General features: G+C 28.9%; 1 protein-coding gene across 16 annotated transcripts in view; it reads left to right on the forward strand.

The window, feature by feature from the left end:
• The window catches only part of LOC136978245 (voltage-dependent calcium channel type A subunit alpha-1-like), a 637477-nt gene that overhangs the window by 139228 nt on the left and 477711 nt on the right, over positions 1-20538 (forward strand). For all 16 annotated transcript variants that reach the window (XM_067273927.1, XM_067273930.1, XM_067273917.1 and 13 more), the window contains 7 exons: positions 1780-1886; positions 1981-2120; positions 4465-4565; positions 4724-4879; positions 5171-5394; positions 5836-5939; positions 19316-19431. In XM_067273927.1, coding sequence (XP_067130028.1) covers positions 1780-1886; positions 1981-2120; positions 4465-4565; positions 4724-4879; positions 5171-5394; positions 5836-5939; positions 19316-19431 — 948 coding nt within the window. The remainder of the gene's footprint in view (positions 1-1779; positions 1887-1980; positions 2121-4464; positions 4566-4723; positions 4880-5170; positions 5395-5835; positions 5940-19315; positions 19432-20538) is intronic.

The following is a 20538-nucleotide window of genomic DNA, read 5'->3' on the forward strand; positions in this document are numbered from 1 at the left end:
ATTTTTCTTCTTTTCTAAAAATTTGATTAACTTAATTTAAAATTTTAGACAGTTTTTTTTTTTTAAATTCTCTTATACACGGACCACCCCCCGAAAACTTCTTGGGGATTTTTCGACCCGTTCGGATTCGATCCCGGGTCCCCCACAGCGGTAGGCTACCACCTTGACCGCTCGGTCATCCGGCCGCTTCGAGAACTGTGTTAGATAAATGAAATTAAAGACCAGATATGGAATGCTTAGTGGCAGGAGGCCCCGGTTAACTGTACGATACAAACCAGAAGTCACATTATTTCAATTCAAAAATATCCCTTGAAAGGAGCTAGACAGATGACCGGCACGACTCCGTTGCTAACGGAAAAGTGCGATATACAGAGGCAAAGCACTACTAATTTGAGGTGGAGAGCATATATTTTAAATGAAATAAATTAAAAATATAATTAAAAATTGCAGCTCGGCATTGTAATGATGTCACAACAAATAATTGCTCGTTGGAATTTAATTATTCCGGAGTTATATTTCTAAATTATTGTCGATTTTTAAATTGTAAAATATACCTTTTTTGTTTTTCGGATTCTGGTGTCAAAATGTTATTATTATTGTTACTGTAATTTTTATTTAAACCTTATTTTTAAAAATATTCATATATTTAAACATTATTGACCTCCCTCATTTCAGAAACAATGTTTGCTCCAAAACGTCTGTCGAAGAGATGATACATTATTTGAGAATATCAGAATATAATTGTTAGTGACCGGAATGTCCACTAGACAGTGCGTCGACAGTTATTTGACATCTTTAATTTGAAGGCGTATTGCTCATTTCCTTCGCATTTAATGCAATATATAAAGTATTTGCGTCTCCTATCATATCTCATACAAAGTTCGTTTTGTAATTGACTGTGACATCTTTGGATACAATAGACAATCAGCATTATCGAACCGTCGCATCCTCTTATTTGTTCGTTGTATCGAGGATCATCTGTACTAAGATTTATTGGAATATTTTGCTTTTGGAAAATAACTTGTTCTATACTTCTGTAAACAAACGTATTGCGTGAATTTATAAAATAACATTATTTTAATTAAACTCTTTCGATTTATACTTTTAATTTTTATATTCTATTTTATTATATATTTTCTTCTTTTTCCTGCTTCAAAACAGGGCGTATAGTAAACTCGATTTAATAGAATAATTGGAGAAAAAGTGTGTCCGCTATTTCCGAACGTTCCTTAAATTGAACGTGTTTTAAAAACATATGTGTTTTAATAACTAACTTAAAATGTGCAATATGTGTTAAAATGTTATGATGCACGAATAAAGTAATATTATTATGTACTGTACATTGAGTAATTTATACTCATTGATTCATTGTTCCAACCTTTTAGCACGCTCTATTTGCGAATAATAAGGTTTTACATTTATTCTATAGGACAAATTTTTGTTTGTTAAACCAGAGTCGGTTAAATCGAAGGTTTACTATATTGTTAGTGTAGATGGATGGGTGTGTGAGTAGTTAGATTTACTTCATTTTACGACCGGATGCTCTCCTTGATGTCAACTCCTTCGCATTTTCTTTCAGACTCGAGCGATCGGAATTCACAGGCGCTGGGCTGAATTGATGCCTAATGGCGTAATGGACCATTAGACATCAATTCTTAAAATGAAATTAAAAATTATTATAACAATCAGTCAATTATATTTGCTTGTATAATAGAATTTTCTAGTAATTAATTATATTATTAATGTTTAAATAAACGAAATGACTCCTTAATTCTATTACTCCATTTGAATATGCTGTCCTACTCACTATAATAGCCAATTGTATTGTGCTGGCTTTAGAAGAGCACCTACCCAGAGGGGATAGGACGCCTCTAGCACAAAAACTTGTAAGTTTGACGCCTTAATAAAACTTTTAAAAGCTTGTTTTTATTTGATAAATAAAAAATTTTCTAAACTAATATATATTTTTTGATAAATTAGGAGAAGACCGAACCGTACTTTTTAGGTATTTTTTGCGTAGAAGCATTATTAAAAATTCTAGCATTAGGATTTTTACTTCATAAAGGATCTTATCTACGAAATATTTGGAATTTGATGGACTTTATTGTTGTAGTTACAGGGTGAGTATATGTGTTTTATCTCATTTCTTTTGTACTTTAAAAAAAAAATTCTAATCAGTTCACAACGGCAGCATTATATGGTAAAAATTTATATTGGGGGTTATGAATTATGGTTTGATTTTGTTAATTTATAATATGAAAAACACCCTCGAATATATTTAAATTATTCTGATTAACATTTTTGACGTGATATATGGTTTTTATTAGTTTTTTTTTCATTTAAATTTCGAGAAAATGTGCAGAAAAATTGTTTAAAATTCCGCTCCGAAGCGTTGCTAATCGTAAAAAACTCAATACGAATAACCTGTTGTTTTTCAGGATCATTAATCTTACAGCTGAAGGGAGCGAAAATTTAGATTTGCGCATGCTCCGATCCTTCAGAGTTTTACGTCCACTCAAACTTGTCTCACGCACGCCAAGTAAGTTAGGATGAAAAAAACTACCCCACAGACACACCCGAAAAAATTCTATGGTCCTGTATTGTGAATAGCTAATCAATATGTTAGAGATGTATAGGAATATATATAGCCTACTGTATATATATACTGTATATGTAGATTAGCGCCCTGCAGTTGTTGTAGACTTGTAGTTTTTATGTAGTTGTAGTAAGGGGCGAAGAATATGCTGCCCTATATACTATAGATGAGCATCATGCAAGAAGTAATATGATGTAACTGTGCCACCCACTAATGGCTTATTTTAGTATTTTACTTTCTCTTCTTCTCTCAATTCCAACAAATATATAAACTTTGCAGATTTTATTATGATGTATTTACTTCTTAAAATATAATTAAAATAGATTTTGTCTACACCAGCAACTCATTTTTTTTGCAAATATGGATTTATAATTGAAGTCTTTCGAGTTCAATTTTGCACCAGAGAAATCTGATTGTGAAACAGATGGGGTTCTTGCAATTTAATAGCTAAATTTTCGTTCGAAACAGTTTAAATTCGTTTAACATTTTAATTATAGAAATTACATATTTAATAATTGCACTAAAAGAAGATAGTTTACATCTTATAAAATGGTTTTTGTTTTTTTTTATGATTTTCAGTAATTTATTTTCAAATTTATAAGAAAATTCGAAGTTGCAATAAAAATTTTCGTTTTAAAATTTCTTTTAAATGGTTTAATTAAGGTATTTTATATGCAATTCTTAAGAGAAATGTGGTTAAAATCATCGGAAAAATTCGTAAACTGTTTTGATTTTCTCAAAATTTTCGCAGTTCTGTTCTTTTCATTGAACTAAATTTAATTTTTTGAACGATTTATTTCGAACTCGGAGTTTTTAGTTTAATTTGTTACGTCAAAAAATATAAATAAAATATTAATTTTAACACAAACATCATCATTAAATCATAATTTTAACACAAACATCATCATCATAAATGCCTTTCATATTACACATCAAACCGATGCAACAAATAATATTACACTTTTCGAAATGTGCTTAAAAATCACATTTTATTAGACTGCTAACAAGGAAGGGATAATAATAAAACCGTATAATCAATTTTGAATGATTTTACTGAATTCCATATAGGAATAAATTTTCTCTGTATCGAAACTTCGTGTCTCTTCCACGACATGTCCCCAGAGAAGATGCGTCAAATCCCATTGGAAACTAATTTGGAAACGGGAATTACATTGTTTGGACCATTGCTTGACATTTAAATTATTCATAATGTTAAATAATAAAACTATCAATGCAATTAAAACTTATTCATTATTACATTATATAACTACAATACAAAAGAAATTATATTGTGTGTTATTAAAACTTTAATTAATTATCAGAATCATCATCACTTAATACATAAATTAACCTATTCACATTTAAATTTTTACCACTCTATATCTAATCTGTATATTTTGAATTATTTTAGAATAAATATATCTTCTAGTAAGAATAATAAATAATAACTAGTACTAACTACTAGTGAGAACAAATGAAAAACAGTACTATCTGCTAGTAAGAACAGCAAATTATAAACAATATTATCTTCTACTGTAGTAAGTTATAACAAATAATAAAACAGAAAAGGTAAAAGTTGCATTAACGCATTGTAGCACTTTTATTTAATAAAATATAATGTATCTAACAACAAATTTTTAAACGTAATTTATAACTTAAAATAACAATAAATAAAACTGTAAACAACTCTAGTCTGTATCTAAATAGTTGTAGTGTAATAAGTTATATAAATATATATATAGAATTAGATGTGCATGTTGCTAGAAATTGTATCTGAACTTTACTGTTTAGATTCCCTTTAGATATTCATATTAGACTTGCTTGCTGTTTGTAGAGTGTAGAATAGATCCACTTTAACGTCTTTGCAGGTTTATTACCTTATTTGCACCACAAGATTTAGATGTAGATTTGAGAACCTTGAGAGCCATCAGGGTACTTAGACCGTTAAAATTGGTGTCTGGGATACCAAGTAAGTTATTTCTTTATGAGAAGTTATATATTGTATATATATATGTATGTGATGAAACTGTAAAGAGACACCTTAAGTATATCATATTGAGCTTCGTGAGAAATAAATATTTTATACGGTATACGATCGTAAACTTTTTTTCTTATTCTTTTTCACAGGTCTACAAGTAGTTCTCAAATCAATAATAAAGGCAATGGCTCCTTTACTTCAAATAGGCTTGTTGGTGCTGTTTGCGATTGTTATTTTTGCCATTATAGGCCTTGAATTTTACAGTGGTGCTCTCCATAAAACGTGTTACAGTATAGAAGATAGAAGTGAGTCAAAAATAATTATTATATAAATAATTTATATTTTAGAAGAACTTTTTGAAATTTATAAATTATATTTGATTCTTATTAATATATTTATTATTTACTTAAATTAAATATAAAGTTTTGAAGATTTAAGTTTATTTTTAATTATAATAGTTATTTTTAACAGATTAATCTAATCAATAATTAATTCTTTTTTAATTAATAAAGTAAGTGTTTAATAAAATTAATTAGACTCATATTAATTGAAAATTTTTTAAATTGAATTTTTGTTTTAATATTATGTGCTTTCAGATGAAATAGTAACGGAAGGTGAACAAGAAACTCCTTGCTACATAACTCAGGATCCTTCAGGTGCACCCACTGGTGCATATGTTTGTGATTCTGAAGTATCTATATGCTTAGCTGGTTGGATAGGACCCAATTATGGTATAACGAGCTTTGATAATATTTTCTTTGCTATGTTGACCGTTTTTCAGTGCATTACAATGGAAGGATGGACTGCAACATTGTATTGGGTAATTATTTTTCATATTTATGTTAAATTTTGACTTGTTTGCTATTCTATCAGTAAAAAATTTAAGAACCAAGTTTTGAAATTTACGATTTATAGTCGAAAAAAAGAAAAAAATGTATTTTCAGTTTTGAAATGATAATGCTATAAAACGTAATAAAATAAGTTAATTATAAGTGTATAATCTAGAGGGTGGTCCAAACGTCAGTTAACTATTGTAAAGATGAAACTTTTGTCGTATTCAAACACTTCATTACTTTCAAACTTTATAAAAATTGCTCAAAACGAGATTCATCTTGTTCAATACACAAAATCAAAAACAAATTCAGTAAGTGTTCTTGGAACACACAAAACAAAACACGAATGACTTTTGAACCACTCTATACAGTATTTTAAAAATATAAATTAATTATATATTATAACTAAATTTATTCCGATTTTTCAGACAAATGATGCACTAGGTAGCGCCTTCAATTGGATTTATTTTGTACCACTCATTATTTTAGGATCTTTTTTTATGCTAAACCTTGTTCTTGGTGTTTTAAGTGGGTAAGAAGGATTTTTTTAAAAATATTTTTATTATTTAATAAATTAATCGTTATTTTTGCAGCATATAAGAAATATTAGTAATAAATTAATTTTAAAATATAACTTATAAAAAATTAAATACCTAAATTATTGCCGGAACGAGATTCTGTTATATTGTAAATTTTCCAATGAAAGAAAGCATGTCCAGAAGGGAGTATTAATAAAATAGCGCGATTACATTGACATTATTTGCAGTTATTATTAGGTTAACTGGAATGGATATGCCAGACAGGTAAGAGCACTTCCTTGATAAAATTAATCAACTTCCCTTCCTGCTACGTTACAATAGTCACTTGAACTTAATCCTGTTCTTACTCTGCTTTATATTTTTTCATAAAAGCTTCACACAAGTCTTTATTAACAAAATCTACTCCACATAAATGTTTACAATATAAATGGTTGAAAATATTTTTAAATAAGATTTTATACGAACAAAATTACTCTACATAAAATACTATATATTGAATTACTTTTAATTATTACTTGCAGATAATGAGATATTAATAATAATCACTAGTTTGTAAGTGCGGCAGGGGCATATCCGTGGAAACTTTATAAGGGGGTGCTTATGGTGCTGTAACACCTTCTTGATACCAAAGCAATCAGTTTTGTTACTTTAAAATTACTTTAAAATAAAAATAAACATAATAAAGTATATCGCATGACTTCGATTAGGTAAGATTAGGTAACAGAAGTAATTTTAAGGTAATTGAGTAACATTTTCTTAAAAATGCCTTGGTCTCTCTTGAGCAGCATCCATATTTTCAAAATCTTGAACACACCGCTGAAGTGGGGGGGATACTAAGTAGAACTTAATTATAATGAGGAAAATAAACGTTTAATAATTATCAATTCATATAATAAGCAAGACATTTTAGAAATTAATAATTAATTTTGATAAGTAAATTATAGAAAATCTTAGTATTTTCATGGATAAATTTTACTGACGAATATCTAGCGAGGAATTATACAATGTGCTGCCATCTGTTGTTTAATAATTAAACTAATTTATTCAAAAATTTGGTTACAAAAATAAAACTTTTATGTTAATTTTATTTTTTAACAAAGAAACTATATATATACGTTATATATACTGTAATTATAATTTAAATACTGCGATCATGTCCATGTTCGCAGTATTGTACGTACGAAATTAATTGTGAGTATTAAAAAAATAAATATTTTTCTTTTTCGAGTAAATACCTGATAATTGAGGATTGAGATGTGTGAATTTATCACAGTAGTAGTTGATTTTAATGACGAGAATACATAGATTGAAAGTACACTATGAGAGAAAAATAACCAATGAATTAAAATAATATAATAAACATAGAAAATACTTTTATATCTTTATTTATTTAATTATCTTGTCAAATTTTTTGACTTACACGAAATGGACATTGGAGGAACTGTTGAAAAATTTTATATCAAATATTAGTGGCATTTCTCAATGTATCACAGATAGACCAAAATCTCTCGGAAGTGAAAATAGGGTCAAAATACCTAGTTAATTTAAGCCCCATAATATGTCAAAAAATAAACCAGCGTTATAAAACTGTATTATAATTTTTAAATAACCAAATTTGACGAAAATAAGGAAGTGTTTTTTCATAATAAGAGAAGAAAACACAAGAAATGCTGTGGAATGAATCATTTGAATCATATGTTTTTGAGGTCCACGTGAATATGAAATCCGGGCAAAATGTCCCCGCTGGCCTCTCTCACGTTTGATAGAATCTAACGCAAACCACTGAGAGGAAAAATATGATAATCGAGAATGTCCCATCAGAAGGTATAGATAGGATCTAAGTCCAAGCCCGAGATCGCTCTATATGGCTCTACACTTGTAATTGAACTTCAGTGTTTTACATCCAAATGATCTTATAATTTTTTCCAAACACAACAGATTTTTCGGTTAACCAAAATCGGATTAACTGATCGTTGAAAAAATAACGATGTCTCAAATATACAGGGTGACAATAATTAACCCGTACAAGTTTTTTGTATCGTAAATTTATTAAAGAAATGAAAATTAGCAAAACAACAGCATATAACAGTGACAATACTTTATGTATTAATCAGATATTCAGCCAGTTTCAAAGTGGCCTCCTTTTGCTTTGATGCAGAGCCCCAAACGCGTTTTGAAATTCTCAGCGATGGGCCGCGCTCTTCTGGAGACAGTTTGTCTCACTCCCAGCGCAAGGATTGCTTCAGCGACTCCAAACTTTCATGGCGCTTAGAACAGGCCCTGGCCTCCAAAATGGACCACACACTGTAGTCCATTGGGTTCAGATTCGGCGAGTATGGTGGCCATTCCGCAGACAAGATGAAATCGGGAAAATGAGCCTTGCACACTCCTGAGTCTTCTTCGCTCTGTGTGTCGGCGCCGAGTCCTGCTGAAACGTCCATTTCGCACTGCCAAAATGCTGCTGAGCCCACAGAAGTACCACAGCCTCGAGAATGTCATGGTGGTACACATCTTGATTGATTTTGGCCCCTTGATCGACGAAAACAAGGGGTGTCTTGCTGCTCGCACAAATTCCGCCCCAAACCATGACTGACATTGGATTTTGTGATGTTCGATGACGGCTGAGCATCCAGGAGTCCCCGCGGACCAGTTCCTGTCGTTTTTATGGTTGTACGGAGAAAAGCTTCTCGTCTGTGAAGAGAATGCACTCCCATTGTCGACCTGCGGCCCGACGCTTGAGTCAACGGGATCTTTGGAGTCTCACGCACTTGTTTTCATCGGTGAGGAGCTGAACCTTTTGGAACTTGTAGGGCTTGAGTACAAGTTCCTTTTTCGCCATTAAACGCACCAATTCGCGATTGATTCTGATCTCACGAGCAATTTTTCTCATGGAGACCTTCGCATGTCAGTCAACTCGCTTTGTGATGATCTTGCGGTTCCTAGACGTGTTGACAGTGCACTTTCTTCCACGTCCGGGACGGTCACCATTGTGGCCAAGCTCCTTGAATCGCCGAACTGCATCTGAGACTGTCATTTTTGGAACACCAAGCAGACAAACAATTTCACATTGATGCTTTCCTTGCCGGAATAGCTTCAAAATTGCACAACATTTGTTCGACACCATTAAAAAAATAAAGAACTAACCCTTATTACATCGAAAGTACATCTACACGGGCAGGAAATCATGGAGAATTAAACAATAGTATGTAAATTGGTGACAGTAAAAAAGTTCAGGTGCAGCATTGCTACAAACTTTGTACGGGTTAATTATTGTCACCCTGTAAATTGTACTAGCAGGTAGGCCCGGCGTTGCTCGGGCAAAAGTAACGATAGCGAAGATTAGGATTATTACGTTATAGTCACAAAAGAAAAAGAGTAATTTCATCAACGAACTAAGTATTTCTAAAGAAAGGTCGAATTTGAAAATCAAACGTTCTAATATTGTTCGATTTTCACGACGTGTTCTGATTAGACTATATCGTTCGATTTTCATCGAATGTTCTAAAGAAGAATGGTCGAGAAAAACCGAAGTAATCTGTTTAAATTTAAAAATCGAATATATTCTAACATATTATTCTTTTTCTTTTTTTTTTTTTTTTTTTTTCCAGTGCTTGTAAATCTTGCACGTCGCTTTCTCTTGTTCTCCATTATTACTTAACACTTCCATTGCTGACACTTCCATTGTTACTTAACACTTTGATACTTAAATTTGGTACCAAACTGTGTACCAAATTTCAACTTTCAACTCCTAACCTTTTTAGCGAAAATTAAGATTATTACGTTATAGTCAACCTTGCCCATTTTCACAGAATGCAAGAATTAGGCCCCCTGTTTCCAGACTAATTACAGAATTTTTAGATGGGTCTAAAAATATGTTCGATTTCCCGCAAAAACGAAAAAACTGCATCTGCGTCTTGCACGTCGCGTTCTTTTAACAATTTCATTGTTACGTAACACTTCTATTGTTGACATTTCCATTGTTGGCATTTCCATTGTTACTTGACACTTCCATTGTTGATGGAAGTGTTAAGCCTTAATCCAGTCCCTCTCCCCTGTGGAGAGGAATTTCGAAAAATCCCTTCTTAGTGTGCGTTCTCGTGACGTACTCTGTGTACCAAATTTTAACTTTCAACTCCTAACCGTTTGGGCTCTGCGCTGATTATTATTATTATTATTATCAACTCGTCTCGATTATATATATAGATTATGAGAATGCCCAAAAAATTTGTACATAGAAATATTTATATTAGCTTAAACTATTGTATTAGTTGAATATATTTATAATATTTTTCTAAAAATTTTAAATTTCTAAAGGCTTTTTTAAAGTTAAGTTGGGGTTTTCATCTTTATTTCAATAATCGACAATGAAGTAACATATAGTAAATGAGTCAATTTTAAGATCGCAAGAAAAAATCACAAAAGTCTAAAATAAAATAAAATAATAATATATCAATAAATAAAATATATAAAATGAAGTTATAACAAGCCTATCAGTACTGTATTACATTTAAAACTCATAATTATGGAATTAATTCATAATATGTCATTATCCATATATTTTATATCAATAGTATAATTTTCATATTGGAAGTGATTAATTATAAGAAAACAAATTATTTTATTTATATTTCTGTTAATTATACTAAGAAATTAGAACAATAACATTTCTTAAAAGAGTAAAAAGTAGAAATAAAAAGAATTAATTCTACAGCGAAATCTAAGTTATAATTTCTTTTTCTGACTGTAGATTTTTGTATTTTGTTATAAAATTATTTGATTAAAGAATTAGTAACATATAACATGTGCTATCAAAAAAGAAAAATGAGATTACATTGACTGTCAAAGTCAATGTAATCTCATTTTTCTTTTTTGAGAGGAGAAGAGTTGGCGATTTTCCTCCGGAGTCATAGAAAATATAGGGCCGTGTAGTGATTCCTAGCCTTATAAAATTAACATCATTTTTCCTATCATAAAATAAAATCTTTAAGGCCGCTTATTATTAATAAAGAAACATTCTACGTATTTTATTTGTTCAAAAAAACAAACAAACAAACAAAATAGTTAAATGAGCCTGCTCTAACTCAGAGTCCCATACAAGCTCTGGACGACCCTGTTGACCATACAAAACCTGATTAAATTAGCTTCACTGAATCGATTGCTGATTTTTCTTTTAGTTTTATAGGCAATAAAGCTATTGTATTCTAATTAGTGAACGATTACACACTTCAATCGAGTGGAACCTTTTCAAATTTTTCTATAAATCCAGTCCAATTTAATCCAATATTTCGTAACCTAAAAGCAATCATGAATAAATTAATGAATAAGCGACTAGTCGTCGAATATGATTTTAACGTAGAATTCGTGCTATAATTTAATTTAAAATTGACGTTAATTATTTTTTTCTAATTATATGTAGAACAATTATCGATAATTTTTGCAATTACATTGATTGCTTAGCCTTAGACAATTGATACTTTATGTAACAAATTTTGAGTGATAATTAATTTATCATCAATGTATTAGGCTGTCTAACGGTAAACGTTAGACTTACAAAGACTGAAGCGAAAAATTGATAAAACGTTGAATTTAAATTGAATCAGCAAATGTATATATCCAATTATGAATTCAGTGATTTATTTCTCTAAATTCACAGCTGGGGATATATATTTGCATATTATAGGCTAATTAGCTTTATTATTTCATGAATATTGATGTCGATATGTGGTCTTGGTTGACAAAATACAGGTAGATAATTGCGCGTCATCAAGATTCATTATAGCGATGAACCTTGTTGACAATAGAGATGAAATTTTTTTCTGTAAGTGTAGAACGGCTCGCTGATATATTTAAGGAAAAAAAATAACAAAAACAAAGATAAATGTGTTCTACTATTCTATTGATTTATTGGTAGTGAGTAACGTATAAAGATAAGCGTGTGTAATTATCAAAGACGAAGATTGCTTTGTGATTGAGTGAGTTTCACACGCTTGATAGCACGTCGAAACGTAAAATCTCACATTTAGAATCGCTTATCTCACTCAAGAAGAGGATAGAAACATTGATAAAGTTTATTTCTACAGATTTACACTTTTCTTGAAAAGCATCTGATAAATATAATAGTTTTGCGATTAATTGATATTAAAACATAACTAAGAAGCGTTTTATTAGTCGATATTATATTAACACGACAATTATTAAATCATATTGATCACGCTGTAAATTGCTTATGATTCTGTCATCTAGCTATTTTATATTTTCATTGTCTCATTTTATTTCTCGAAATTACATTATGTTACAATGTTATTGAGTTATATTGGAGTAAAGCAATGGGCCTAATTACTAGAATATGGCCTATGATTTATGATGAAACGTAATTGATTGAATTGCAAAATGAAATTATCACAAAATATATGATTAATATATTTTAACTGCCTTTTGTATAAATATCACTTATTAATGATGGGCAGGATTTCATGTGTGTCTGAAAGAATAATAATATGTTATCCACAGATACACAAAAGAGTATATCTGATAATAGCAACCTAAATAGTTTAGAAAAACTATTCGTTGACAGAAATTAGTCGAGAGTATCGACTGGATCATCATTGGTATTTTTGGATGAAACAGAATTGTACCTATTCTGTCGTAACAGATAAAATATTTGTTTTTGAGAATCGAAGCTATAATTTTGCCTTCTGTCAACAGAGATAGAAGTTTTAACATTCTAGCAATTGTATTCAATACAAAAGAAATTACTATAAAATTATCTCTGGACTGTTATAATAAAGAATTAATACAGTTTTTAGCTAAAACAGCACTAAACAAACAACTACTGTATTCTCTATTAATAAATAATAAAGTTAAATTTTTATTTTACTTTTAAGAATACTTTTAGTATTCAACTCCCGAAATGTATTCCATAACATTTCATAGTTATACACTACGTATACATCTTATACAAATATACTTATAAATCTCAAGGAGACTAAGGTTTAAATTTTTATTAAAAGTTTTCTATATGTAATTTTTTCAAGTAACTTTATTTATCATAAAGCTAGAGGTTTTTATGAAAACTTGTATTCTGCTAGTTTATTAGGTGATCGTTTTGATTACCACACATTTTTCAACTTCACCCGCTTACTGTGATCACATTCGTTAATTTGTTCTACGAATTTTGTTTTGTTACATCAAACTGCATTTTTAATTTTTAATGCGTTAATTTACAACATTCGTCCATTATTTACTAAAGTTATTAATTCTAAAGACTAATATATTCCTTGCTTATATTTATAATTTTTATTTAATTTTAATCTTATAATTACTTTAAGTAAATTTATTTAAATGTTATAGTTTAATATTCCATCCGTAGCAATTGTTTTCTAAAAGTATAGATGGTTTCTTGATATATTTAAGAAAAACAACGAAAACAAAGATAAAAACAAATTCTACTATTCTATTGATTTATTTTGAATTTTAAACAAATATTTTTCCTACTGTTTTAGTTACCTCTAACTAGTAAATAGACATGATATTTTTGTTAATAACCGCAGAGACGTGCTCTTAACTTCATTCCTATCGAGAATAATTATTCTTGGTAAGGCATTACGAATGGCAATTACTTTTGTTTTAAGAAAATAATCTTAAGGTACATTAGAGAAATTATTAAGAATAGAATCTCTGGTCATTCATGCGTGCCTTTGCCCCAAATTACTTATAGATTGGAAATTAAATAAGAGCGGACAGTGTTGTATCGATTATCATGTTTCTATTTCTGTTTTTATTTCATAAATACGTTTCGATTTTTGTTATATTCTAAAATTCCGCTTCGAATGAAATAAAATGTTTTGTTGAATTAATGTAATGTAACTTTTCTTTTTTGTTAACGTTCGATATTTGAAATTTTGTTTATATTAGAATGTTTGATGTATTTTATTTTCCTTGGTAAACTTTGAAATCAATTCCTTTCGTCTTCTTGCATTTAATACATATTTTTAAAATTTAATCTATTTTATAACATATAGAAATAAAATTTACAGTGAAAAACTAAAATTTTATAAGCATTTATTTTATTATTTCATTATTTCTATATAAGTTTTAACATTGGAAAATTTTGTTACAAATTTTAATATATTATAGTAAATATTATTCGTGAAATATTATTATTATAAAATAAATTATTAAATTTTCACAAAGATTATAAAATTTATTTGAATATTATGACAAATTTGCATATTACGATTTTCTTTATTGGAAACATTGTAGAAGCCGATCTTTCTTACAATTTCTAAATTTGTTTGAAAATGTTTTAATTTAAGTTACTTTGGCGACACATGTACCAGCAAATACATGAAAATGTTTACGTATGCTTAGTTTTCAATATACCTATAGGCTACTCTACAAGGCTAAAAATGTTTTTTTCAATAATTATCTTTTGTATAAATTACCCGAGTTTGTAAGAACGTCATTTTCTTTTGTCGTCGCATAAACTATATTAATTTTCATCAAGCATATTTCTTCTTCTCTTCTCTTCTTAGAATTTGAGAGTAAAAACATTGTTGATACATTAACAGTGTGCATCAGTATATTTCAATGATATCTGAACGTTATATAGAACTATAAATCGGAAAAATATTAATCGAATTTAGAAGTAAAATTTTGCGTAATTAGAGAGGTTGCGGCCGACGTTTTCAACGCGAAAACGTGTACGTCGAACATTCAGCGCCGCCTTCCTGTAAGCCTAGAAGTTTGACAATGGCGTTTGTAACATCAGTGGAATCATGCTCGACGTTCTAAACGCCATTGTCAAACTTCTAGGCCTACAGGAAGGCGGCGCTGAACGTCCGATGTACATGTCGGCCGCAACCTCTCTAATATCTATAGATAACACTCTTAACTTGTGGAATATTTTCAATATCTTTTTAAACGATACCTATGTCTAGTAAATTTTTATCTGAAGATTTTTTTGTTTTAAATTCATTTATTTAAATAACAATATTTACATTATTATTTAAATGAGTTACTCTGAAGCACAGTAATGTTCTTTTCGTCAAATATTCTGAACTCATCTCACTGTTTTCTCTAAATTTGAAATTCGCTTTTAATAGCTAGATTTTTTAAAGATAGGCTATTCACAGATTCATATTACAGTAACAAGAGAATTACATATTAGTCGTAAACTTTTCGTGAAAAAGTTCTATGTATTTTACAAGCAACGTATTTTGCAGATTATTAATAAAACATCTTGCATGTTAAGCTTTCCTTGATCTTTATTCCTAAAAATTTTCAGACGGATTAGTGTTAGAAGTAAAATGCTCTTTCCTGTTGCTTGACTTACTTCGACCCGACGGGAGTCTTCCACGTTTTGTCGGGGATCTTTGTATGGGACCAGGATTAGATCCCACTCCAGAAATAAGTAAAAGTATTAAAATTAATTTAGTATTAACGTATTTTCCCAGTAAAGAACACTTGAAAAACGTCAACTCAAAAACTTCCTTCATATTGTTAAAGTCTGAGAGAAAATTGTTTCTGTTTCAAATTTGATTTAAATCTTCGATGAGTTTGTTAATAAAGTGGGAAAACAATTTTTCTAATATTCTTTTCAAAGTTCTCCGTATCTTTCCGATGTTCATAATGCATCATAGTTGTGTTAATTATATTATTCACCGGACTTAATTGTTTGCCTCTCTGCAGCTATACGAGTAATTTAATAAAACTTAAGATTAAGTGCTTTATTAATTGACGGTATTCAATTATACAGTTAATTATGTGATATTTTTCGTGTTTCATTAACGTTATGATTTCATTATTGTCACGATTTTCCAAATATTTAAGTAAGAATCGTTTTATCCAAATGATTTATCATTGAATATTTAAACAGTTGGCTTCGTTTTTATGAGGGAATCGTGTTCGAATCGATAACGAGGGATGAAATTATGTATGCATCATATAGATGAAAGACTAAATGCATATAATAATTATATATACAGTTTTTCACCTATTTTTTATACTTTATCCTTTATTTTCTGTAAGCCATTTTGCCTATTTTAACGATTTCTCTCGAAAATTTAAAATTTTCACAAATATTATCATACTGAATGTTTACGTAAGAATTTCCTAACTATTTTTATGAACCAGAAATAATATAAATATTCAATGAAGATGGATGAAAAGTACGTTCAATGAGTGCTTTTACTTGATTATATCTTACTCTTTAATTTATCTAAAACTATCTTATTTTATATTAATAAAAGGTATAAAGATGTGTAATTACAATTATCATTACTGATAATGATTTATTTTTTTAAATATTAAAAAAGTATATAATTAGATATAAAACATAGGCTAGGAGACATTGCGCTTTTTATACTGTTGCGCAATGTCTCTATTAATTGGCTTTTATAATAATTAGTCGAATTGTAATTGGTATAGAAAACAGACAAATATGATATATATACATAGTTATATAAATAGAAAGCTTATATGAAAGGTATAGCTTTTGTAATAGGATACAAATAGGCATTAATCAATTTCGAGACACAACCAATTACTTTAAATAATTTATTTTGGATATTTTGATATTTAGATATCAAATTATAACTACAAAAGACATATATTTTAGCATATTTCATTAAGCATATTTCCTTTGAAGATATGACGCATCAAATAAGCAAATTTATAAATTTTTGAATTAGATAGTTATTCTTTCTTATTTGTTTATCTCGGATAATATTCAATATTAGTACAATAACAATAAAAATATTTAGTAACATAACATACCACATCAGGATGCAAGCTTTTAAGACATACAAATTATTTCTATAGATTTAATCGAATAATAAACAAGACACCTCAAAAAGTTTGCATACAAACATTATTATACAAAGACAGTATTAGAAAACGTATCAATATCACAAATAAAACCATCTATCACAAGAGATATGATATTATATTTATTGAAAAATAAAATTACATATTTCATAGGTCTATCCATTTTATGTATTCATAATACATAAAATATACTAAAAAATCAATAAAGACACAAAGCTTACCCAAGAAATGAAGCGTCTGTGGAAAATGGATAGGGTATTTATATCTATAATATTCTCTTCCAACAGATCGAATACAACACGAAACATTAAAGATTGGCCATAACGTTTGCATCACACTACAGAAAGGAGAAATATTGAATACTTGATAATCAGGAATTTTTTAAATATGGGTACATATGTTAGCAGTACAGAAACATAATAAAATGGTTGATTTTAGTCTGCTGTGTATTTCTTCCAGCATTAGGTGCTTGTACCGATAAAAACATTTATATTAGGCCTACTGAATAATATAAATAATTTTTTTTTTGTATTTCGCAACATATGCTTCATTAACGTTATGATTTCATTATCGTCACGATTTTCCAAATATTTAAGTAAAAATCGTTTTATCCAAATGATTTATCATTGAATATTTAAACAGTTGGCTTCGTTTTTATGAGGGAATCGTGACTTAACTGTTTGCATCTCTGCAGCTATATGAGTAATTTAATAATACTTAAGATTAAGTGCTTTATTAATTGACGGTATTCAATTATACAATTAATTATGTGATATTTTTCGTGTTTCATTAACATTATGATTTCATTATCGTCACGATTTTCCAAATATTTAAGTAAGAATCTATTTCTATTTCTATTCTTATTTAGTAAAAATTTAACGATTTATATGATAAATATCAACAGAAATGAATAATGTTTTGAATCAGCGATTTAATTTATTAATGAAATTAATTTCATTTTTGTTCCAAACAGATGGCGAGGAATAATTTCTAATTGAGAAAATTTAAAAGTTAAAAATCCCAACATAAAATAACGTTTAACTTTCTTTGTTATTAACTTCAAAACATTTCATCAACTTAAAATTATGCAAAAAAACACAAATTATCTATCAACATTCTACACAAAATATTAAAATTATAAATGAAGCTTTTCTCTTCCCAATATAAAAGTTAATACTGTAACTTGAAACTAGATATTTTCTTTAAAATTTAATATAATTGTTGTGGAGTTCTTACCAGTTTTTCATTAAAAGTTATACATTACAATTTACAAAACGTAATCGACGAAATGCTATAAAAGGGAAAAATGATCCGAGAAACATATCGCGATTCATTGTCGTTACGATACGACTTAACAACGTATCTATCACATCAATAAATACATCAACGATACAATTGTTAATATTCCTATTTTGAAAAGTAAATAATTCTAAAAATGGTTCTAAAAATCAATTTTCTACCATACAAATATGAAGCGTGTTTCATTTTTTATTTTTAAAGTAATCATTTTCGAAACAATTTCAAAATATGTAGATCCTATCTAATCGAAATGTCAATATCGACTTTTTCGTGAAAAGAATATTTTACGCTCATTGGATATAGAATCCAATAAGCGTAAAATATTCTATTATCATTATTACTACGAAAACAAAAGTAAACTTGAAAGTACACACTATTAATTTAGAAGAAAATAGCAATTAAATACGAAATATACGGATAGTTTTCGGTTAATCCTCTTTCATTTAACGCATTTTCGTCTTAACGCCATTCATTAATTATGGACAGTTTTTCTCCTATACGCTATTTTTTCGGATTATCCTTGTTCTAAGAGTTGTATGGTGAGTTCGCTTAATGTGTTATCATTTCACGCGCTACTTTCTACCTTGTATAAGAGAACCTTGCCTTCTATTAAATGAAATTAATTTAAAAGCGTGAGCTCTAACTTGTTTAGCTTACATATAATGTAACTCTGCATTACATTTTCTACATCTACTCATATTCATATTATTTAATTTAATGTTATATATGTATTATATGCAAATATTTTATAAGAACGTTATATAATAATCATACTAGAGTTTTAATAAGTAATCGCAAAGTTTGTACAGTATAGCAGGGGTGGCCAACTTTTGTGCACATAAGATCTACTTTTTATAGTAAAAATGTGTCGCAATCGACTTGTTGTCATAGGCATAGTCTAAGTGGGGAGGGGAGTGTGAAATACATACTATGTTTATACACTGTGTTTCAGTACGAAGTGCACTCACTGCTTATGAGTCGAGTCATAACTGCATGCATACAGTTGCGTTCGGTTACAAATATAATACATTAAGTCAAGACATCGCTAGCGATCGACCAAAATTGGCTTGGCGATCGACCGGTCGATTGCGATCGACTTGTTGGCCACCCCTGCAGTATAGTACATTCACAAGAGCATCTTTCATTGGGAGAATTTATTTACTTGTACTCTATACATTTTTTATTCTTAATATTTTTCTTCAGTTATACGGTATATCTGATTCTATTTATATCTTGATTTCAGAGAATTTGCTAAAGAAAGAGAGAGAGTCGAAAGTAGACAATCGTTTTTAAAACTTAGGAGACAACAACAATTAGAAAAAGAATTAAATGGTTATGTAGAATGGATATGCAAAGCGGGTAAGTCACAACGGATTCTGTTTTGTTTTCCACATTTCTCACTTTATTATTGTTATTTTTTTTAAAGATAACCTTGATAACTGATTGACGCAATATTATTTGCATTTATTTAAATTTATTCATATATTATATATATATATATTTATTTATATATTTAAAAATTCCTCGTGTTGTGCATATATATGAATGTTTTAAACCAACTAAAGAAAAAGAATTATTTCATAGTTTACCTAGCAAAGATAGGAATAACGAAATACAAAAGAATTGGCTACATTGTATTGTTAGAAAGAATAGGAATCACTTTAATATTCAAATTATCCCTATTTATTATAACAGTAGCTATATGATTATTCTGGATTGAAAGACACATCACTAAAATGTTTCTGCTGGAAACACGAAAGACCAAAGGTCGAAAATGGCGGCTGTCTGGCAGATTGCGCCACTTTGGTAAATCCAATGCTTTAACATAAATGTGATTAAAATGCCATTAAATGGATTAATGCCGTGGAAATGTGTTTAAATGTCATGTTAAATAAAAGCATTAACTATAGTTATTTTGATGTAGAACTTACAGAAGGAATTAATAATTACAACATGTTAAAAGAAATACGTTAAAAATAATGTATATGATATATTAAATTACGTTCTAATATGACATCTATACTAATATACTCGTAACTTTAAATGTGCTCTTTTATAGATAACGGCCCGGACAACAATTAATGCAAAATTTCAGCCATTTTTGTCGTTATTTGAATTTTTTGAGATTTTGTTTATTTCATTTGTATAATTTTTAGCATTTTCAATTATTTATACGTTCCATAAAAAATATATTTGTCATTAACCTCTATACTTTTACCGGAATTCATTACGTCAAATATAAACATCAACATTAAATCTACTCTGATATATTCCTATCAGCCGATAATAATCAATTTACTGATCCATATGGTGCTTTAATCCATATATTTTGTGCAAGTCTCTAATACGACATCACTGACACTAGTGCGCAGTTTTTTGATGATAGACGGCTGCAGTACCACAAATACTCTTAAGATTTTCAACTAAAAAAGAAAAGGAAATTCATTTTCATTCATATTATTAACC

The sequence above is a fragment of the Centruroides vittatus genome, unplaced genomic scaffold (assembly GCF_030686945.1).
Source record: "Centruroides vittatus isolate TY-2023 unplaced genomic scaffold, ASM3068694v2 contig_5, whole genome shotgun sequence".
Classification (NCBI taxonomy): Eukaryota; Metazoa; Arthropoda; class Arachnida; order Scorpiones; family Buthidae; genus Centruroides; species Centruroides vittatus.